Genomic DNA, 24,353 nt, shown 5'->3' on the forward strand with positions numbered 1-24,353 from the left:
TGTGTGTGTGTGCGCGCTCTGATGCAAAAGCCCTGTGCTCCCTCATTGGTTGTTAAGAAGGATGGGCCTCTAGCGTGGGCAGAGCCCATCCAGGATTGCGTCAGCTATAATAAATGAACCTCCGCCGGCTCGCGTCTCCATAGAGCCGCGACATCCTGGAAGAGCCGCGACGCGTCCACGAGGCCGCGAACTGACGTTACCGTGACGACGCGGGAGAGCGAGCGAGCAAGCGAGTGAGCGCGAGGGATAGAGCGCGAGCGCGAGCGAGAGAGAGAGAGACTACTCGAGCCGCTTTCATAGAAGAAGAAACCCGCCACACAAAAGACTCATAGCGTTTCTATTTATTTTAAAGTGAAGTTTGAAGTCATTTCAGTGGAGCAAAACAACAACAACAAACCGACATGATGGCTGACTTCTGAGCGAAAGCTACCGGGAGACCTCAGAGGAAGTTCTTCCATCGCCGTAGACTCTCTCACAAAAGAACAAAAGACTAAAGAAGAGTATTTTCGACCGCGTCGCAGCCATGGACTCGGGCAAGGTGAGTTATTTTCGCTGTGTGTGACTCCTTTTTTGTTTTTTTTTAGCCTTTAAAAAAAACGTTAAACCTGTTTGGTTGCATGCGTTTGTTTTGTTTTCCAGCTCCACGCTGTCACTGAGCACCGGTTCAGTGAGTTCACCGGGTTCTTTTTTTCTTCTTTTTATTTTTTTATTTTTTTATTTTTTTACCCATGAGCCTCTTCAACATGTGCAGTAGACGCTGCTGTCATCTATTGCGTCGTTATCACGGATTAGCAGTGATTTTAAAGTACTTTTGGTCACTTCTATATATCACAATATTCCCCTGTATTTTATATATATATATCTCAACAATTTTGCCGATACAATTTCACCCTTCTCACTCAGTGTTTCCTCCACGTCATGTCTCGCACTGTATTTGCCAATTGCGAGTGTGTGTGTGTGTGTGTGTGTGTGTGTGTGTGTGTGTGTGTGTGTGTGTGTGGGGTCATGATGCTGATGACGTCACTGCAGACCGTAGTGACTGTGTTCTTCTGTTCCCTGTTATAAAATAAAGGCTACGTGACTAAAGTCTGACAGGAACTATTTAAACCCAAGAGTCTTTTATAAGAGCCGTATAAAGCAGGATGAAGTAGAAGTAGTAATACTGAATTATAAAGTACAGAAAATGTGCAGAAGTATCGGTAAAATCCACCTAAAGCACTCTTCCTTGCAGCAGGACAGTCTCTGTCGTTTATCGGTATGTGAGCAATACTCACTTTGTCTGCTGGAAATGTCAACATGATGGCAATCTCTCAGAGCCAAAAATCCAAAGCATCTTGAGATTTGAAAAGCTGTAATCATCTTGTGGTTAGCATTTCTACAACAGATTAATCCTTAGCAATGCATCATATATCAATGTTTTTTCATCTAAATTATTGATCTAAATTAACTTCAAATCAACTATCAATGTCATGTGTATGTACATTGTCGGCAATCAGTACCTTCTGAAATGTAATGTCAGAGTCGGAGTAGATGCAAAGGGAAATACTGAAGTAAAGTACTGCTAAATTGTACTTGCTAACACCCCATTGCTGGCCGAGAAAATTAATTTTAAATAGCTTTCTGTCTCTAATCAATTGATTATTTCAAGCGTCTGCTTTTGGTTCGAGACAAAACATCCTCTGAGGACTTGTGGTGGCCGACTCATCGATTTGTTTGTTGCAGCTCTGGACTCGGCGCTGTCTAAGAAAAGAGTGTGAAGGACCATTTTGTAATCCTTCACGGGTCATGCAATCTGCTTTTTGGCTTTTTTTTAAAGTTAACATCTTGTATCTGGTGCTTGTTAAATGCTGTGTGTGTGTGTGTGTGTCCTGGTGTGGCTTGTGGTTACTGTTAACACACGCAGACACGCTGCACAGTAAAGCACGTACACCAAAGCCCCCTTCCCACTCCTGTTTGGTCTTTTCTATACGACCAGTTAGACCCAGTGGTGCAGCACCAGCCAGCCCAGTCTGACACAGGAGTCAGAGAATGTTTCCTTAGCTGTCACCGCTAGACTGTGCTGTTGTGGGCCACCAGCTGGACCAGGGAGGGGGGGATTGTGGACGTGATGGGAACAGTTCGCCCTGTTCCCAGTTTCCACTGTGACACCGACACAGCACATTTCCAGAGGGAGTGCGACTCTACGGAGGGAATACGCAGGTTGCCAAACCTTGCAGCGTTAAAGCCTCGACCCGTCCCTCCTTCCCAGGCTGTTCGCCTCCCTCCCTCCTGCAGTGTTGCCTCCAGCAGAGTTGAGCTGTTTTGAGTTTTTTTTTTGGGGCGTGCTCGTAGTTAAACAGCGCGACAGCGCAGGGGGATTATTACCATCTCGTGGTCAGGCTTTTCATACCTGGCCTATTTGCTTAGTTTTCAGCCCGTTTATGTGCAGATGGAGTCCAGGACGCCCAGGAAAACACACAGATATCGCAGAACTAAAGTTTGACTTCCAGCAAAGCATAACAACCACCGCCCAGGCCGCCATTGTCTCAGTCATGCCTGGGCTTTGATCTCACGCACAGATGCAAACTTGTGCAAATAAGCTCAACCTGATGTCATCCGTCCATCTGTTATCTGTATCTTATGAGCATTTAAATCTCATTCTAAAGGCTAAGGGCAGCTATTGCTCCATCAAAACACAACGTGTTAATGACTTAAATGTTGTTGGCCATATGAGAGCTTACTTCTTATCAATAGAAAGCTTTATTCAGGTCTGAAGAACTCACCTCAGTGCTGTTATTTACCCAACAAAGAATTAAAATGGTAATTGGGGTCAAGCATACAGTTGACCTGCTATTTTTTGAATAAAAACCAAAAAAACAGCCACTAAGCATTTTATTCCAGACAGTTTGACAGCACAGGTATTTTGATTGGGAGTCCTCGGCCAACAACCCGCCTTCATTGTACACACTTAATTGCACGGGCTTAACTCCTCTCCATCCACTGCCTTTCAGCCACCTGCCAACTGCTGCCGTCCTTGAGACGGTCTCGTAGATTTACTTTCATCCGCGTGACTGCCCCCTTCAGGGAGTCTCACGGTGTAACGGTCAGCCGCCGTTCTAATGAGGCGTAACGAGGCTTTGCTGCAACAAAAAAAAAATTTGGGACCCAAAGATCTGGCAGGGTTTTAATTGAGACGAACAAGCACGCAAGAGCGAGTGTTTGATTCACTTTTTGAAGAAACTGGAGGACTGTGAACACCACCTGCGTTCCCAAGGACGAGACGGTTCATGCAGGGCCGAGGGCCGCGTCTCTCTGGGCCCCTCTTTGACTTTCTTATGATTCAAATGAAATTAGCTTCTTGTGATGAAACAAAACCCTCTGAATAGGCGAGGCCGGTTTAACCTCTCAACTCCTGCACGTCAGAGTCAGTTTGAACTGGTGTTTTCTTAGCCTGTCGCAGCAAAATCGGACATGAGAGGAATACAGTATCTAAAAAAATAGCGCTATGACTTAGAAGATACAAAGGTTTGGGGGATTTACTACATGGGAAATACACTTTATTTACCTGTAAAAGTACTTTAAATATTCACCTTTACAGCAGTTCTACTCAATCTAATAGTTATGAAATAATTCCACGACTCACATTTGTGTCGCTGTATTTACTCATACTACTAATGTGCTGTACACGGTCCCCTCCCTTCTTTTATTTGTTGGATTTTGGTCGCGATAATCTCGCCTTGGGGGATTTGAACACTGGTTAGTCACAAACTTTTACATCCACAGTCTTCTAAACCCACTTAGACTTCATCTGAAAGACCACATACTGGCCATGTAGTATCCCGTCTTGATGAATTATGCTATCATGTAACAGTCTTATTGTTTGTTTGTATTGGCCACATCAACGTTCCCAAACGAGGAGTTTCTGTAAATACATTTTTATCTGATCCCGCTGTAACCGACTGAAGCTTCACTGCCTCTGACAGATGAGGTTTTAATTTTTTTTTCTAATGCAGCACAGATAAATAAGCACTTTTATTTATGTTTTAATGATCTATCAAAGGCCACATTGCACAGATCAACCATGCAGAAGACATGTTTGTCTTTCTTTTACTTCTGTTTGAATAAAGGTTAATAATAACCAGCAGTACCGGGAAAATACATGACACATATTCAAGCCTGTGCCTTTTGCATACATTTGTTTATGGAAGTTTTCATAGGCAAATGCGTCGATCCCTTTTACATTATTATATTATTCATCATGTTTTCTGCCTGATTGATTGGTTGCTGTGGAAATCAGTCTCCTTCCCCTGAGGAGAAATTGACCTAAAGTGTAGATAAAGAGGTAGATTCTGTTCATTTCTTTGTTTTTTCCTCTTCAGTTTCTTCATAGTGTACATCACTCAAATGGTCTCAGTATGCATGAAACAAATACAGCAGGCCCAGAAAGCATTGGGCTCATATCAGTCACAGTATTGTGGCTGTAACACGAATGACAGCATTTTCTAACAGTTTAAAGCAGAGTATGACGTCCCTCTACATTAAAACAAAACACCAAGATGTTTGGAAGCCGACCCCACGGCACAGGTCAGCGTGACGAGGCTCTACAGCTGAGCCGAGGCGGGAGGAGGTGGGGACATATTGGATTCCCCACCGCTGTAAGCCGAGACGGCGGAGGTGGCGCTTAAAGGGAACGCAGGCCGTCCCCAAGAACCAGGCTCACTCTGGAAAGAAGGAAATGTCGAGGCAAAACTACAAGTGAAACCACAGCCTGCTTCTTTTTTTGATTATATATATATATAATTCAACAATTACCTGATTTTGAGAAAAGTTTCGTTAAGTCTGGATGTGATGAGTCACAAACTGAGTAGTGTTGCAGCATTTGTTCAACTACAAACATCTGTGAATTATCCAGAAGAGACATTTTGACTATTTGTTTCCAGTCTTCTGCTGGCTCGAAGCGGGCTGACTTCATGGGTTAGCAAAGTGAGGAGTTGACTCGCAGAATGTTTATTGGAATATTTTCCTTTTGTCGGCCTTCACGACTTGGACAAGAAGGTGGAGAATGAAGAGGTGCAACCGGATTTGTTTTGCATACTCAAAGTGACATTTGTGACAATGCAGAAACCTTTTTGTAGCAAACTATGTGGAAAGTAACTTAAGTACTACATTTAAGTACAGTTTCGAACTACATGTACTTTACTCAAGTTTTCCCATTTGATGTGACTTTATACTTCTACTCTTTTACGTTTTATTTATCTATATGTGCCAGTAAATTTTAGTTACCTCTGAGTTCCCCGCAGTTCCACCAAAGTGTCATTTCCTTCTCATCTGGTTTTCTCTAGAATTTTGAGTTCTGAAAAACCAAAAGATAAAAGTAAATATGAGTCAAAAAGTCTCCCAGCCATTTTTTTTATTTCCTCTCCCACTCATCATTCCTCTTATCAACCTATTAGAGGTTTTTAAAAGTTGCGTCTGATAACACTGTTAGGTAACATTTTAAATGTATTTTATTTTTGTCTTTTTTTTTTAAACAGTATTGTAGTATTTTCTTCAAGTTAGTGATCTCAATCATTCTTCCACCACTACCAGATAGTCACTTACATCTTTAGATAACTACTAATGCTGTAACCTCTGATAGCAGCTATAAAAAACAACACAGTTGACACCTTGTGATTATTAGGTCGTGGAAGTTAACCGCTTCGGTTGGAGGCGTTGTTCGCCGCAAACCCAACGCCTCCCTCTGGATTTCTGGTTTGCATTCTTTGTTGTGGCCGAGCCCCTCCCCTTTTCTTACGATTAAATAGTTTAACAATGGCATCCTCATGTTTTAAAGCTTTTACGTCACCCCTCTGTCAGCCTGTCAAAGCTCGAGTTACGTTTCCTGGTTTGACTCCCTGCGTGTTCGAGCATTAGTCGATGCATTTGACTGAAAAAAATCACATTGTTCACTTAGCAAGAGAGAACTCGCTGTCAGTGTTTACCCAATAAGAGCAGAGAGAGTGAGAGAGAGTCTGCGGTGCCGAGCAACCAAAGCAGCCGTCAACAGTGTTGAATGTAAGAAGCAGCGTGACTGGATAGAAATGTCCTCGCAGCTGCACCGTGTTTTACTTTTTCACATACAAAGAGGCCGCATTTGCATGGACGCTGTAGTGAGCGTTGAGATGAAGTACAGCCATTGGAGGAGAGAAGGGTAATTGCATTTATTGCACGGGCGACATACCAGGTGCAGATACGGAAGTCTGACTTAAATGAAACATTCACAGATTGTATTGAGTTGGGAAAATGCAGCAGCAGCAGGATCCTTGTGCTAATGCAGCCAAACGCTGATGGGTTTACGTCATCAATTTGAAGGTGAAAAATGTGAAAAAGCATGTGACCTGCGCAGGGTGAATTCCCTCAGCGATTATTTACTTTTCCTCATCGCTGACATTTTTTTAAAAATCCAAAACCTTCTGAATCATGACTGAAAAAATCCGTAAGTCTCCCTGAACCCTTGTTAACGACTGAGCATTAACTACTCGTTCTTCAAATCGAGCTTTTGCTGATTAACAGTTATGTTGTTTAAACACTTGACATGCTTTGTGAATAATTAGATATATTTTTGTAATTTTGTACACTACACGTTCTTCATAATCATCCCACATGTTGAGACATGTTTTGATACATTGGTAATAGTTATTTTGCCTTTTTAAAAAAAATCAAACTAACATCCGTCTAGCGAAGTGAATTCCTACTCCTTTAATCAGCTTTCAGTCGGTTGTAGATTAGCGTGGTATGCGCTTTAATGCCGGGCCCCTTATTATTGACTATGGTGAGCTTAGCCATCCTGTGCAAGTAAACAAAAGCTCTTTTTAGAAATGTAAACAAAAGTGAGCTGAATGCCCGAGAGGGTTACTAGAGACAGGGGAGAGCCGAGGAACAATAAAGAGGACTGGTCCCCTGGTGTTGGCCTTGTAGCTATAATCATGAAATAGTTTGTATGGGTGTGACTAAATAGTTTCTCCGGTGAGGAAATAAAGTATAATGCTGCTGCTTCTGGTTCCTGTATACGAGGAACAGCATCAAACTCACCTTCTCTGTTGCGTTATAGTAGGATAGCAGGGTGTGGGGGAGGGGAAATTCGGCTGAAGGAAGTCCCAAAACGTCGTGATTGGTCTACTTGTCCTGACACTCATTGGACAATATGCAGTAGTCCGAGTGTTTGGACTGAGGCGAGGCTCAGGGAGGTCTGCAAGTATCTGGGGGAAAGGTAAAGATGTCACTGCTGGATTTCACTTACACACACGCCAACCCCCCACTTTTGACAGCCAACATTTAGAGTAGTTGTGCAAATATTCTCCCGGGAGGTCTCAGTCAAGATTTTTTTTTATTTTTTTTTTTAGAAAAGATTACTTTGTTTATGATATCAAAATTAAAAAGCAGCTGGTTGTGGTTAACTGAAACTGTCTGCTGTTTTTGTGTTTACTTCAAATCAGCAAATCTGGCTTTGCAGAAAGACATCAGACTGGTTGGACTCCTCATGTAGCTCCTTTAAGAGCCCACAACGCTGGGAAGGGTGTGTGTGTGTTTGTGTTTGTATACCAATCGGTCCTGTCCTGGACTTGACGACCTTACAACAAGAGCCCCTATTGGTGCAGGAATGTAGGCAGATCTTCAAGTGTCTTAAGCCAGGAACACTGAACGCGCACCCAAAGACACACAGAAGTTTTTCCTGCCTCTTTATTATGCGAAGGAGGAATCCTGGTTCCCATTAAAGAAGTGACAGGCTCCCGCTCCTCTGGTGAAATTGCCGAGGAGGATGCACAATCATTTCGAAGGATCATTCCATTTTTATTAAAACATGGCGGGGGTCAGTTCTTTGTGTTTTATCTTTTTGGGAGCTTAAATGAAAATTCAAACAGCAATTTAGCCTCAAGCTTTGACTCATAGTCTTAAGGAAGGAATCCAATCTACTGTTTTTATAACAGCAGACAGAGGAAGATAGCAATAGTACATGAACATAGAGGAGCATTTTGAACCTAAAGACACAAATGTTTCTGTCAGGAGTTGGCAGAGACAAAAAATAGAGCTGAAAAGAGAGTTAATACTCGCATTTCTTACACACCTCCAAACCAATTAGTTTGTTTTATGGCAGGGCGGTATACGAACCGGTATACCGGTTCAACCGGTCCAAATTTCCATACGACTGAATTTTCGGCAAAATATATTGTTCACCGCTCCCCGCTGAGCCACGCATCATGGTTACAACTTTAGTCATGATTCTAACTTCATTACAACAATTAATAACTCAAAACTGACGCTCCACACACAACAGTTTGTGACACATACTCAATGTGTAACAAATACAGATAAACATATAGATAAATTACAGATAATAATCATACATTTATAAAACTACACTGCCGAATTGCATGCAGGGTACAGCATTTAGTCATGGTTATAACTTTACTACAACAATTAATAACTCAAAACTAACGCTCCTTAATAGGGTAAAAATCCACAGACAACAGTTTGTGACACATACACAATGTGTAACAAATACAAATAAAGGTACAGATAAATTACAGATGATAATTAGTGTATTTATAAAACTACACCGCCGAACTGCATGCTGGGTACAGCGCACCCACTATCACAACTAGAAGAAACTCTATCGCTACATTAAAAGACGGGAAAGAGCAAGTGCTCAACAGAGGAGTAAAAGAATACAAAGAGTTAATGCAATTACGCCAGAAACCTTTAAGAATACCATGAATTTCTGGCCATACCGCCCAGATTCTTGCATTCATTTATAACATCTGATGGCAACAGGACAAGCTTTAGGTATGAAAAGCGTTCTGGTTTATGTTGTATTATGTTGTAACCAATCCTACAATTTGCTTTTATACTTTATACGGTCAAACAAGTCATCTCTCAACTCCAACTACAGTCTCGCGTCTGAAGTTGATAATCAGAAGTGCACAGAAAAGCAAGTGTTGGAGCGGATATCCGCCGTCTACTCCAGAAACCCCAGAAATATAGCTCCTCCCCCTTTAGTGGCTTATCCGCCGATAGCCGATTGGTCCGAGATTGGCTTCAAGTTAAACTCGACAAATTCAAGGATGCACCAATGCCGCTTTCATTCAGACAAAGTACACGTTCCTACTTTTGGGTACTTGCCGATTTGAAGTACCAATAAGAAAACTTAATACTAACAGTAACTTTAAAAATGTGTCATATTTTCATCAAACGTTCCTCATTCGGTTGTTTTGTTTAACGTCAGTGCGTCAAAGGACTTTGTGTCCATTCCCACTCTAGTCTTCAGCGCAACGTGTGCAGGTTGTACCCTCTGCAACGAACGGATGTGCGTCCTGACAGTGTTTTAGACGAAGATGTTTAAAGTTGCTCGTATTGTCTGCATACGATAAAGGAACTCTGGGGAAGGTCAAGTCCTCTGTTGCCATAACATAAGAAACCTATCTGGTGTGAATAACCGTGGAAAGAGGGCTCGGTGTGAATCACAAGTCAAAACCTGAATCATCCAGACACGGTGACTGATGATGAGGTGTGAAATATGGAAATTGTAAGCAGCTCCTGAGCTGTTTATGTCGCTCTAAATTTCGACCAGAGGTTTCTGCACTTTTTCAGTGGTTTCTGCACTTTTTCGGTGGATTGATGCGATAACACGATGGATGAACGTCAACCTTTCCAGCGTTTTCAGGTTGTTTTTCAACACTGAAACACTCAGACTGACTTACAGTTAGTAGACACACAAGTGATAGCAGGTTTGAGTCAACAACAGAAAGGTAAATTGTAGCCTGAGGCTATTTTTTTGTGTCTGTCTGAGAGAAGAAAATAGACAGCGACATACTCCACTCTGCTTTATTAACTTTTCGGTATGAGGGAAATCTCCTCTAATCCACTGGGCTCGAGTGAGATCAAGCAGCAAGTGAACTCTGTAATAACAGGAACCCAGACAATAACATGCAGACCAAGAAGCAGGGTCGTTCGGTTATAACTGGGAAAAAGTCTGGTGAGTAAAACACGGACCCTCCGCACACCTGACCAGAGTTCTTTCCAGAAAAAGAAGTCAACAAGTCGGAAAACAAGGGAACAGGTGTTGGTCGTACGCAGAGATTTCTCCATCTGTTTGTTTCAGGTGTCACAAGGCATCTTTCATGGCCAGTCCAAATTCCCCATGTTGCTTAAGGCGGCCCGATGCCAAACAGCTTTAAAGATATTTTAGGATATTTAGATATAAAATTTGCGGTTGACCAACCTGACATTTTTTTTAGTCCAATCCAGGGAGGCTCGAGCACAACCGCCAGTTAAATAAAAAAAGGAGTGTACACAGCAAGATAGTGAACTCCTTGTCCCAGAAAAACCGGCCTCAACTTTATTTTTGTCAACTTATTTAAGTTTCTTAGTCAAACATGTTATCTGTGAAGATGATGTAACTATTGTTGTAGCCGTCATACTATTGCAAAGGTCTCGTACAAAAGAATCCATTTGTTGCGTTGGCTAAACGGGTCAAACTGGTCTCTTCACTGACAATACCTTCTCTTCTCTCTTTTGTCCTGCAGCAAATAACCTTCACGCTGATGATGAGTGTAGGGGCGGCCGTCATTGGCTCCCTGCAGTTCGGCTACAACACCGGAGTCATCAATGCCCCTCAAAAGGTGAGTTAAACGTCTGAATGTTTAGTTGAGCTAAATATATACATTTTTCCAAATAGAGTTGTGGACACACAAACATAAGACAATATCGGGGTAAAAAGGAAAGACCAGGACTTATTATTTATATCGTGGACCCCTGATATTCCATCTTCATCATCATCGCCACAACAAGAAAGAGACAAGATGTCACTTCCCAATTTATCAATCCACTTACACATAGGTAGGTAGGTTGGTAGGTAGATGGATGGATGAATGGATGGATGGATGGATAGGTAGGTAGGTAGAAAATAGTTTACGGTGTGTTTTTCGCTCATCAATATTCCTGGGTTTGCACTATATGTTTACTATATCATTCATACTAATGAAGCCCCAGTGCTGCTTGTTCACTCGCTTGTTGAACTGAAAAACAGGACATAAAATGGGGAGGGGGGGTTGAGGGGTGAGCTAATAATAGCCACATTTAGGCCGATGAGGTCCAGGGACATCTGTATTAACAGACTCTGAGTGATTCCTGTGTAGAAGAGTGTGTCTATGCCCAAAAATGGACCTCTGCTGACCAGCAACAGGCTGGGAAAAGCGAGACAAGGAAACTCCAATCAGATCAAATAGAGAGATGGAGAATTGCAAAGTCTACAGTCGGTTTAATCAGCCGACAAGTACACACCAAAAGAAACACATTTCCCTTGGAACGCCGATAGTGCGTCAACAACCAACGGCGGGTTTAGTTTGCCTCGGTCCGAACACACCCTGTGGCTACACAGCTGTCTGTCCACAGGTCACAGGTGTGTCGCCAGACAGGCCCGGAGCTCAGCGTGCTCCATTTTCTTTTTTGTTGTTTACCTTTGGCATAGGCGGAGCCCCATGTGTGCCGCAGACTCTCACAGCTTGTTTGTAGCCGTCTCGCTGTGAGGACGGCCTGATTTTTTTTTTACCACAATATCAAAGCCGTCTCGCGCCTTCGACGCAAAACGGCGCTTTGCACACGGCAGCACAGCAAAAGAGAGAGACAGGGTGTTAGACAGAAAGAAAAGAGTTTCTTCATAAGGAGTAAAGAGCAGAAGAAGTGGGCAGCACTTGTTTAAAGAGGGGGATTTTAAGCATTGGGACATTTTGGGTGAGAAATTGCGCAATCGTCATGGATTGTGCAAACCCAGAAGTAATGAAACTCAATATGAGAACGGCTTTGTTTTAAACTGGTTATGGATATTAAAATGACCGATGAGTCTGCTAGTCATTTGCGAGACTAACTAGCTAAACACTTGTTTAAAACAGATATTTACTGTAATTTACGGTCCTGAAAATCAGAGTAAAGTGTCAAATCCTCACATTCGAGGAGCTCGGTGAGACGAACGTTTGTTTGACATTTTCTCCGCTTAAAAACTTACTGAATAGTTGGCTAATCATCGCGGCTCCCGGCCTCACTCGCTGTTAAGTAATGGAGATTTACGGGACGTTTCGTAACATCTAATCCAGCCCGTTTCATCGGTGCAGCCCCCAGATTTTGCCTCCACCCTGAAAACAGCACATGCTCGGCTTGACGCAGCTCGGCTCAGGACGGCCTTGTGAGTGGCTGAGGGGAAAGGGGCTGCAGACGGAGGAGGGGGGGAGGCGGTGAATATGTGGTCTGTTACACACTGGGCCAGTGTCATGCTTGCCCTCTTGGCTCACACACACACACACACACACACACACACACACACATTCACAGAGAAGAAGTCTGCGCAACTTCACATGCTGAAAAACACTCAACACTGGCTCTCAGGCCTTCATTAGCTAATGTCCACTTAAGAGGCTGCAATTTCTCGAATGCAACTTTTTTATATTAGCAACAGCACTTCAGATTATCGCCACCAGGCGCGATAACGGCCGCGGTGATGCCGTGGCCTGTGACGCAGGTCGTGCACTGATTAGATACGCTCGCTCAAGGGCCCGGCTGCGGCTCCCCGCTCCCACGGGCCGCGTGCCTGCCTGTGCCCGCGAAGCAAATAATATCCTTGTTTAGACATTTCCATCAAAGAGGGAGGGGGCGGGGTGGGCATCTGTGTTTTTGTTTGTGCCGCTTTAATTTCGGAGCTTCGACACCTTTCTTTTCCCCTCAAAGGAGTTTATTTCGAAATGTTTTTTCTTGCTCTTTCCCGCTCACGGCCCGCCGAGGATACGGCTTCCTGCGGGAGAGACTATTTTTAGGGCCGACAACAAAAACAAGAAAAAACTCTCTTTCTTGTTTAAAGACAGACAATTTCACTTTTTTTTATTTTTTACCGTACGCACGCCGAGTACAGAGCTCACCTCGACAGCTCAATGACATCATTCCGCCGGCCCGACAGCATCCTCACACGGACGGTTTCAGTGTGCGGTCACCGTCTAGTCAGATTCAGAGAAAAGAGAACGCGGAGGAAGAACTTTTCAACATCAGCTGGTGTGAAAATCAGTAAGAAGTCTCATTATTAATAACACTTAATGGCAATTTGAAGGATTTGAGGTACTACAGGACCCTGACAGGGCCTTTTTTTTTACTACACTATAATAATAACTATAACACTAATAATCATTATCAGTTTCAACTCTTCTAAAGGATTAAAAGCAGAACATGTTGTACAGAGTTACCTGTGAGAAGCACTATCGCACGTTAAATTTAACTACTAAAGGAACGATGATCTCGCCGGTGAGCTTTTCAAACGACGCCCTGTGGTTATTACCAATTAGCATATGCTGTTAGGAGCCTGACAGTATATGTTAAAACTCTTCTACATGAGGCCGGTTTTTCAAAGGGCGGATGTTTTGGGTACAGCAGCGAGCAGCACCATGACGTACTTATGATATCACTGAGCAAGGTCCCGTGAGGGAAAGCTGATAGTGGAAATGACCCAGTCCTTGTCACACACACACACATATAACACGGGGTGTGTGTGTGTGTGTATATATATATATATATATATATATATATATATATATATATATATATATATATATACACACACACCCCACCATAGGTAAGCCTTAGCATTGCTATCTGGAACTGTTTGTAAGGACACTGTGTTTTCATTCCTCTCACTCGCACATGACAGAGAGCTGGAGCTGATATTTGGTTACGTGAGAAGCAGTGATGGGTGTGGTGTGTGTGTGTGTGTGTGTGGGAGGGGGGCGGGGGGGGGGGTGCAGACAGGATGTTGACCTTTATGAATCATATGAGAAGTGTCACTGTGACCCACACATGAAGAGACACCTCTGGCTCGCCCGGCCGTGTTTGTCAACATAGTTGTCAGGAAGGAGGAGGAGGAGGAAGAGGAGGAGGAAGAGGAGGGGGGGGAGAAACTTGACACTCACCCCTGGCTCTTGAACTAAAATGGCAATGATCACACTGCCATCCGCTGGTCACACAATAACAGCTCAACCGTCACATTTGTGTAACGTTAACAGAATAAAACCAGATCCTGTTTAGTCTTTTTCGCTTTTTTTTATTTTTTATTTTTTTTACATTTGTCTTTTTTTTCTTCTTTTTTCTTTCTGGCGACAGGTTATCGAGAAGTACATCAATGAGACGTGGGTCGAGCGATACCAGGAGCCCATCACCAAAGGCTCCCTCACGGCCATCTGGTCCGTCTCCGTCGCCATCTTCTCAGTCGGGGGCATCTTCGGCTCCTTCTCCGTCGGACTCTTCGTCAACCGCTTTGGAAGGTGAAGTGGAAACGAAACCCTGGCTGCTGCTGTAGTGAGAGATCCTCTTTCGGCTTTTCTCAGTCAAAACAAATAAATGTAAATAAAGCTGTGATTCTTTTAGGATCATTGTTCCATGAGGCCTCGGGGCACTTTAGGCACTTCTCGCTTCGTTAAACATATTGATGTTTTTAAACCCACACACTACAGGCAACGGGATCTTAAAGACATAATTACTTGATTTTCTTTTGTGGAAGAAAAAAAAATGAACACTGTAGGACTATAGCGTTGATGGGTAATTAAAGAGACCGTGCAAGGTTTACTACCGCTTTAAATCTTTAATGATATCACTGTATTGATTAGATTATATTGATTATATTGGTTCTGCCTTCACATAGAAACACGAAAAAGGACAGAAATAACATGACAATCATGAGAAAATGACTGAAAAACCTTCAGAACACTATTCCAGCTCAACATGATCCAAAAAAATACCACACGTAGGTTAAAATACCTGCAATATAATATTGCAAACATCCTCACGCGTCTGACTTAAATGTGTTGGATGTCTCTGGTTCTCCGTTGCAGGAGGAACTCGATGCTCATGGCCAACGTCCTGGCCTTCATCGCAGCCGCTCTGATGGGCTTTTCCAAGATGGCGAGCTCCTGGGAAATGCTGATCGCTGGTCGCTTCGTGGTGGGCCTCTACTCCGGCCTCTCCACGGGCTTCGTGCCCATGTACGTGGGCGAGGTTTCCCCGACGGCCCTCCGCGGCGCGCTGGGCACCTTCCACCAGCTGGGCATCGTCGTCGGCATCCTCGTCGCGCAGGTCGGTAGACGGTAGAAAGTCAACTTTTGTACATCCTGCGTTGCTTTTTTTTCCCCCCCTTTAAATCCACGTGGTTCGTCGCCTTCAGATTTTCGGAATGGAGGCCATCATGGGCAACGACGACTTGTGGCCGCTCCTCCTCGGCTTCACCTTCATCCCCGCCGTGATACAGTGTGTCCTGCTGCCGCTCTGCCCCAAGAGCCCCCGCTTCCTGCTCATCAACCGAAACGAAGAGAACAAGGCCAAGGCCGGTGAGTTCACACACACACACACACACACACACACACACACACACACAAAAAGTGCTGTAACCTTGCAAATTCCCGATTTCCCACATCATCCCAGATTCCAAGATGTCGTCAAAACCCCCAAAAACCCCAAAAAATGTCGCTAAACTGTAGGAAAAGTGCAGCTCGTGGAGTTAACGCCCCCACCAACCCTCCCGCTTCCTCCCTCTGCACGTTTCAGTGTTGAAGAAGCTCAGAGGCACCACGGACGTGAGCTCCGACATGCAGGAGATGAAGGAGGAGAGCCGGCAGATGATGAGGGAGAAGACGGTGAACATCCTGGAGCTTTTCCGCTCGCCGCTCTACCGCCAGCCGCTCCTGATCGCCGTCGTCCTGCAGCTCTCCCAGCAGCTGTCCGGCATCAACGCCGTGAGTGTCCACAGAGAAAAGTCCCTTTTTCCCCCCTCTCTCACATCCCTACATACTCACATCCGCTAACAGAAGAAGATATCCCTCATGTTAAGCCTTTGTGTTTGTCTGAACCCGCCAGGTATTCTACTACTCCACCCGTATCTTTGACAGAGCCGGAGTGGAGCAGCCCGTCTATGCCACCATCGGAGCCGGCGTGGTGAACACAGCTTTCACGGTGGTGTCGGTGAGTGACGCTCAACATGTTCCAGGTTGTTTTCAAAAGGGAAATCCTCATTGCAGGGCGCCTTAAATAAAGGTGTCGAAAGCTCCGCTTGCTCCTCCCCTTCCCGAGGCGGCACGACGTTACTGCAGTTTTGCAAGTTCTCGCTTGTTCTTACTCTTCCTCTTCATTTCCCCGTGTAGCTCTTCATCGTGGAGCGAGCAGGACGCAGGTCTCTGCACCTGGTGGGGCTGCTGGGGATGGCCGGCTCTGCCGTCCTGATGACGATTGCCTTGGCGCTGCTGGTGAGTTCATCAGCCCTACAGGGAGCCCTGGGCTCCTCTCCTCTTCCTCTCTTCTTCTTCTTCTTCTCCTCTTCCTCTCCTTCTTCTTCTTCACCTCTTCTTCTCCTTTCCTCTTCCTCTCTTCTTCTTGTTCTTCTTCTTCTTCTTCACCTCTTCTTATCCTCTTCTCTTCCTCTCTTCTTCTTCTCCTCTCCTCTTGTTTTTTTCCGCTCTTGTACTCTCCCTTTTCTCTCCTCTTCCTCCTCTCCTCTTCTTGTTTCTCTCCTCTCCTCGCCCTTCTCCTGTCCTCTTCCTCTCATCTCCTTTTCTGGTTTCTCTCCTCTTTCTCTCCTCTCCTCACCCTCCTCCTCTTCTCTTGCGCACCTCTTCCTCCTTCTATCCTCTTCTTGTTTCTCTTCTCTCCTCGTCCTTCTCTTCTCCTCTTCCTCTCATCTTCTCTTCATCCTTCTCTCCTCTTGTTTCTCTCCTCTCCTCATCCTTCTCCTCTTCCTTTCCTCTCATCTGTCTCTCCTCTCCTAGTTTCTCATCCTAATGTGGCCGTCAGTAGTAAATACCCGTGTGTAACCTCCATCTTGTCCTCCGCTCTCGTAGGACAAGCTCAAATGGATGTCGTACGTGAGCATCGTGGCCATCTTCTCCTTCGTGGCTTTCTTTGAGATCGGGCCGGGTCCCATCCCCTGGTTCATCGTGGCCGAGTTGTTCTCGCAGGGCCCCCGGCCCTCGGCCTTCGCTGTGGCTGGTTTCTCCAACTGGACGGCTAACTTCATCGTGGGAATGGGCTTCCAGTATGTGGAGGTGGGTTGAAGAAGAAGACATTTTGTATTCTTAGGACGTTTCCTGGAAAAGCGCCGCGTCATTTGGTACTAATCATACAAACAAGAGAGAAAATTGGAATTTACAAAACTATTTTCAGAGGAGTGTCATTGAAAGAAGAAAGTAAATATCATTCATCACTCATTTGAATTAAATAAATATATATATTTTTATATATATATATATATATATATATATATATATATATATATATATATATATATATATATATATATATATATGTAATATATATTAATCCTTTTTCCTTTCTCACATTTAGATAAAAAACCTTCCAGATTGTTCCTCTAATCTTATTGTCTCTCTCCTCTCTCTCCTCTTGTCTCCTCTCCTCTTCTCGTCTCCTCTCCTCTCCTCTTGTCTCCTCTCCTCTTCTTGTCTCCTCTCCTCTTCTCCTCTCCTCTCCTCTCTCCCTCCACAGGAGCTGTGCGGCCCCTACGTCTTCATCATCTTCACCGTGCTGCTGCTCATGTTCTTCGTCTTCACCTTCTTCAAAGTGCCGGAGACGAAGGGTCGGACGTTTGACGAGATCGCGGCCGGCTTCCGGCAGACGGCCGGCGGCGGAGCAGAGAAGCACTCGCCGGAGGAGCTCAACAGCCTGGGAGCCGACTCTCAGCTCTGAGCGACCCTCCAACCTCCTGACGAACTCTTTCTCAGACCGAGGAGCTTTGAAGAGAAGGGTCTACCGACTAGACGTAGACACACCCATTTGGTAGAATTATATTCACGCTGTCACCACATTTCGGGCATTTTTTAATTTTTTTATATACCAAAAAAAAAAAAACGGCCCCGTGTGATTCTCCGACATGACGTCCTCCGCTGTCGCTCTCGCGTCACACAAAGAAACACAAACTCAATGGGCACTATGTCGCCCGGTGTGGAGAGGGGGGTTGAGGATAGACGGGGAAGGTTTTTTTTTAAACAAATATTTTAAAGATATTTTAAAGAAGGAAAAGACGGTTATGCACCAATCAAACTCTCTTTTTTTCTCTTTGTTTTCACTGAATATATAATAACGGATATGTGCTTATGCTCTGTTCTTTGTCGCCTGTTACCTGACAGTCAGTTTGACACGATCTGGTTGAAGCGCGCCGCTGCTGTAGAGATCACTTCACTGTGCAAAAGACTCCTACTGTAAAGCTGTATCACTGTAGATGGAGCTGCTGTAGCTGCTGCACCGCTCGGCGGCGCCTCTCCCCACCAGATGGGGCACTGCCCTTAAAGAAAAAGGTCCCGACGCACCACTGATGTGAAATAACTTATTTGTACCTTTGTATCTTTTTTTTAGTTACTGAGCACACAGACTGAGATGTCTCAGTGCACTGCTGTGAGGATTTAAAGCTTCCTCCATGAAATTAGCACAATCTACAGTGTCGTTACTTATTTACTCCTGCTGGACAAACATCATTTTACTCAATTTGTTATTTTGTGAGATAAATGACTTTTTCTCGTCATGAAAACGTCTTAGATTTTTGTCCACGAAGACAGTAATACATATATATATATATATATATATATATATATATATATATATATATATATATATATATATATATCAAGAAATTAATCCACCGTTTATGTATTTTTTTAGTCCCCCTTTAGCAGTATAATTCATGAAATGAATATTTTACACGTGTCTGTGCAACAGGAAACAGAATCTGCACACCAGAGCGCTAAACTTGGCAGCGGAGAGAAGAATAAATAAATCGTCCCTCCAGTTTACCGTGACGAGGAGATAAGTACGCATTCGCAATGTGCAGCCGCAAAAAAAAATAAATAAATCTGTCTCGCGGAATCGGAAACATTTGTGAGATTTCGGTTCCCATCTGAAACGATAACTTCAGCGTCCGCGGCCTCGGCACCGAGCAGCAGGTTCACGGTCGGGTCGGTTTGATCCGGACTGAAAGCTCCTGTCGGCAACTTGAACTCCTTTTTTGAAACCCGACGTTACCTGTAGAGCGTTACCTGTAGAGCGTTACCTGTAGAGCGTTACCTGTAGAGCGTTCCCTTTAGAGCGTTACCTGTAGAGCGTTACCTGTAGAGCGTTACCTGTAGAGCGTTCCCGAGTCGGCCGCGCTGCACACTGTTCCTCCGAAACATAAAAAAACTAAAAAAGACATAATGGGGACCAAAAGTGGATGTCTGCCTTTTTGCTCGTCGCCCCGTCTTCGGGTCAAACCCCGCACGTCGCTCCATTATGTGTCCAGAGGGGGTGGACACACACACACACACACACACACACACACACACACACACATATCGCTCGTGCTGCAAGGCTTGTTGTTGTTGCCTTGAAATCTCGCAGTATTGTCAGCTCTCTTTTTCGGGGTCGTGTGCTGCTTTGTATTCAGCAGCCGGTGAAAATAAACGACGTCGTCGAGCTGCTTCCTGTCGCCGTTCATATCTGCTGTATCACTTGTTGAACCTTTTTCTTCAAATGCGTTTTTTTATTTTATTTTGGAGGAGGAAAGTTCTCTTTTGTTTTTTAGCAGCACTTTATTTTTCACAGGTGTATTTCTTTGTCGTTTTTTCCTTCTTTTTTTTTGTTTTTTTTTGTTTACTTCTCGGTGTGGAACCTTCGTTGCTGAAGAGAGACTGACGACTTCATGTGTTTTGAAATGGAAACGTGGGACACGGCGTCATTCGTTGGTGTCTATTACGATCTTCTAGTTTGCTCCAAATTGAACTTTACAGTCCAAAATCCATTTTGAATCATTCCATAACTGGTTTGTTAATTATTGTGTATCCATATTTTGTCATTTTCGCCTCGCGCTCCCTGGAAAGCACTGTGACATCCACCTCGTGTGCCTCTGTCGAATCTTCACCAGCAAAAAAAGTCTCTGTTGCAAATATCAAAACTATATTTTATGTACAGAGATTCACATTTCTGTTTGGGCATTTGAATTTTAAATGTAGTCTTTGAACTCTCCTGGTTTGTGCGCTAAACACACTACGCCATGTAAATATGAAACACACTACAGCCTCACCCACTCCAAAATTATAAAATATTTAACTTTAAGAAACTTTTTTTAAATATATATATATAGATAAATTAATGATTAGAACTGTAGAGCTTGTGCATCTCTATGCTTTTAGCCTCCATCCTTACTACTGTTCCCTTTTGATTTTATACCTGAAGACATGCTGTGGCCTAAATAATAGCGTATTCATTTTAATTCAGATTTTACATGTAGGATTGTGTCAATGAGATGAATTCAGTATAGTTTTTTTTCTGTTTTAGTGCACAGAGTATTCTAATGTTTGTAATAATAAAAAAAAGATCTGCGTGTATGTTTTTTTTTGGATATTGGAAATATGAATGGAGCTGGAGGAAGTCCTGAGTGGTTTTACGGTCTCGTGTAAGTGGTTTAAAACTAAATAAAAGAAATCATGCATTAAGATTGAACGTTTTTTTGGGGGTGTCAATTTGTCGCTTGTGTTGGAAGTAACTGCAACGATGTAACCGGCCACTTGGGGGCAGCACAACGAGCCGTGCGCAACCGCTGACGTTCAGACGATGAACGTGTGAGCGAACCCGTTACAAACTTCTGGCCCGTCGAGGAGGAAAATATCTGCTGAATGAACATGGAGGATGCTGAGGAGAGAGCGGCGAGCTGTGAAACCAGAACAATGAGCTGAGAGATGCTAAGAACAATTCATAAAGAGATCTTATTAGCACAAATTGATCTGATATGTTAATGATACACACGTTGATTATAGCGGCTTCAACTACACAGCGTGATTTTTTAGATTGGAAGTTGATCATTGAGCTGGACTCAAATACTGTATTAAGTTGTTTTTATTAGCCGAAAAAGACGTGAGATGTGGATGAAAAGCTTCACAAAGTAAGTGGACCGACCGGGCAGACGGGATCAAATACAGCTCAAGCGAAAGGAAAATATTAGTTCAACAAAACACATTGACCTTGCTAAATAACACACAGGAAGAACATACTGCATTTACTGGCCGGCAAAACCCTTTCAACAGATTAAGGATGCAACACCTACGACAACCACAAATGAACACAGTTGCCCAAAAACTCTTAACAATGCAACAAAAAAGTAAATAACTCGAGCAAATTAAACTTCAATATATAAAAGTGTCATCTCCCGAAACGCCGACCTCGTCGTGACTGAAGTGAACAACATTTTCCAAGAAGACAAATTAATTGGGATGATTCTTTTTCTCCAGACGTGTCTCTCTGGCTTCAGGTGAAGTCTTTAAAGATGGCTTCTCTAGAATCTGACCGCACTACGAATGAATCTACAATTTCTCTCCGTGGGCTACAAATACTAGATGGATCTTTTTTTTTTTTACCCTTTTTTTTTAAAAGGTAGAATGCAAAGAGCATTTGGGCCCAGCAGCAGGATGAAGAGATGATGCTTTGGGCTGCATTCCTTCAAAATCCTGCAATTTCCTGCATGTTTTGTCACGGTGTTGTGTTGTTTCCTGTTTTATTTTGAAATCTGTGTCCTCTGTGTCAGTGCACTTCCTGCCCCTGCGATTGTGTGCTTTTTCCCTGGTTGTTTCTTACTGTGTCCAGTCACTGTGTTAGTCCTGTTTGATGAGTTGTTACTGTGTGTTAGTCCTGTTTGATACCTTGTTAGATTGTGTGTTAGTCCTGTTTAATGCCTTGTGTGTTAGTTCTGTTTAATGCCTTGTTAGATTGTGTGTTAGTCCTGTTTATCGCCTTGTGTGTTAGTCCTGTGTGATGCCTTGTTAGACTGTGTGTTAGTCCTGTTTGATATCTTGTTAGATTGTGTTAGTCCTGTTTGATGCCTTGTTAGATTGTGTTAGTCCTGTTTGATGCCTTGTTAGATTGTGTTAGTCCTGTTTAATGCCTTGTTAGATTGTGTTAGTCCTGTTTAATGTCTTGTTAGACTGTGTTAGTCCTGTTTGATGCCTTGTTAGATTGTGTTAGTCCTGTTTAATGCCTTGTTAGATTGTGTTAGTCCTGTTTGATGCCTTGTTAGATTGTGTTAGTCCTGTTTAATGTCTTGTTAGACTGTGTTAGTCCTGTTTGATGCCTTGTTAGATTGTGTTAGTCCTGTTTGATGCCTTGTTAGATAGTGTTAGTCCTGTTTGATGCCTTGTTAGACTGTGTTAGTCCTGTTTGATGCCTTGTTAGATTGTGTTAGTCCTGTTTGATGCCTTGTTAGATTGTGTTAGTCCTGTTTGATGCCTTCTTAGATTGTGTTAGTCCTGTTTAATGCCTTGTTAGACTGTGTGTTAGTCCTGTTTAATGCCTTGTTAGATTGTGTTAGTCCTGTTTGATATCTTGTTAGATTGTGTTAGTCCTGTTTAATGCCTTGTTAGATTGTGTTAGTCCTGTTTGATGCCTTGTTAGACTCCTTTTTGTTTCCTCTTTGCTCTTGTGCCTGTTTTTTGATTAGTTTTTTGGAAGCCGGCTTTTGTTTTTTCCATCATTAACTTTACTTCGTACATCGGCGCTCGGGTCCTTTTCTCTGGAGATGGTAACATGTTTCTGAAGATGTGTGGGTGTGTTTACTTTGTGTTTAAAGCATAACCACCACCAAACAATCAGAAAATAAAGTTTTATTCTCCTGATTCAGGGCTTGTTTTTTTTTTCTAAACTCTCTATTTCTCGCTCACTTTTTCGTTAGCCGGTAAGGAGCTAACTTGAGTGCTATGTTTCCAAACAGCAACGTCTTGCCTTTTGACTGATCACACAGCGGTTAGGACGCCCGAGGGTTTAATGTGCCACGCCAGCTGTTTAAAAAGCAGTAATGTTACAGCTTAAGATGTATTCAACCACATCTGTTCAGGATAAGTCTATGAAAAATAAAATGAGTTTGTCAACCAGCGTGAATGAACCTGGAGCCACAGCAGAGCGTCGTGATGCTCCATCATCTGTGACCTTTTACGTTTTAAACTGTTTACAACAAAAAAAAGAAAAAAGAAGCAGAGAGCAAACATCCAAAGCACATTTTGAAGTCCCGGTCTGTTCCTGTGAAATCCAAACAATTCCCAAGGTCACCCGGAGCAACATCCCGACTAATGAGATACAGGCCGGGGCGAAAAAAAATGCGAGCGTTTGAATTTGTTTGATCGCGGTTTCTGAGCGTTTGTAGCCAGACGGCCAAAACCTGCAGGGTGGAAGGAAGCGCGAGAGGCCGACGACGGGGCGCGGCCGCCCTATCTCCCTCTCCCCTGTTCCTTAATGGATAAGATCAACCAGTTCAAAGGCGTGTTTGCTGTTAAATGTAACTTTGAGGTTGCTGCGTGTCCTGTCACTATTGATTTCAGCGAGGAAAGGATGGAGGGAAGGGGGAGAAAAAAATCCTCAGAGGGGAAGAGATGTACGCCGTACACAAGGTTAGCCGACCCCTATTAAAAAGCCAATTTCCACAATTCCTGCAGATTAACTGCGGATTCATGCACGTGTAATTATTGTGACCACTGGAGCCTGCGTGTTCGATTGTCTCCTTTGTTTCCTGATCCCCGTGCTAACGCGCTACGGTACATGTCTGCTCATTGAGAGGAGCGGATGGTCGACCTCTGTCGTCCACGTGAACCCCAGGTAGCAAGACATGAGACGAATGTGGGAGAAAAAAAAAACATCTTCAACCTTAGCAGACCAACCGAGACGTGGATTTATTTCTGTGTCGCGGCAGAGAATCGATACCCGAGCGGCTGCAGCCGATCTCTGACACATCCGCCAGCCGCAACACTCGCGCGCCGTGATGAGAACGTCGCGACGTCTGGACGACGAGAAAAAGACACAACGGACGATGACAACGAGATGAAACCGATGCAAGAATATCGACGGGGTGCATGTGAGCAGGAACGCGTGAGGGAGGGGCACGGCGAACGCTCGCGATGAAGGGAGCTGCTTCCCCCGACCGCGTGGGAGGAGACAGGAGACTCAACGGGTGGGCGGTGCTGAAGGTGGGCGGAGCCGAGCTAAACGTGCACAGAAACATGTCTCTGAGCAGAATGGGAGCTCTCTGCAAAACCTAGAAAGTGAACAAGAACGTCTTTTTTTTATGGATTGGGCTCCGAGCCGGGTGTTTGACCCCCGGTACGTTCTGGGGAAGCTGCTCGGGAGTCGAGACTGGGAGTCGAGGGAGGAATAAATACCAAAGGGAGGAGGAGGTGGAACTTGAAATTCGATTTTATAGCTTTGTGATCGTTATCAGGATGGAGGTGTCATTTGTTAATTGTGCGAGAGCTGGATACAAAACAATTCCTTTTCCAACACACGTGTTGTGTTACTTT

At 43.9% G+C, this 24,353-nt stretch overlaps 1 protein-coding gene across 1 annotated transcript; it reads left to right on the forward strand.

Moving 5' to 3' along the window:
• The first annotated feature begins 234 nt into the window (after positions 1-234).
• slc2a1b (solute carrier family 2 member 1b) lies at positions 235-20,515 on the forward strand. Its single transcript, XM_068593527.1, has 10 exons — positions 235-538; positions 10,542-10,637; positions 14,152-14,312; positions 14,880-15,120; positions 15,209-15,371; positions 15,589-15,776; positions 15,898-16,002; positions 16,182-16,283; positions 16,875-17,078; positions 17,536-20,515. Exons 1-10 carry the CDS (start codon positions 524-526, stop codon positions 17,734-17,736), a joined length of 1,476 nt encoding a protein of 491 aa, XP_068449628.1. The 5' UTR covers positions 235-523; the 3' UTR covers positions 17,737-20,515.
• The last annotated feature ends 3,838 nt before the right edge of the window (positions 20,516-24,353 follow it).

This window comes from Clinocottus analis, unplaced genomic scaffold, assembly GCF_023055335.1.
Source record: "Clinocottus analis isolate CAN_PGR_092001 unplaced genomic scaffold, fCliAna1.0.p SCAF_3, whole genome shotgun sequence".
Lineage (NCBI taxonomy): Eukaryota > Metazoa > Chordata > Actinopteri > Perciformes > Cottidae > Clinocottus > Clinocottus analis.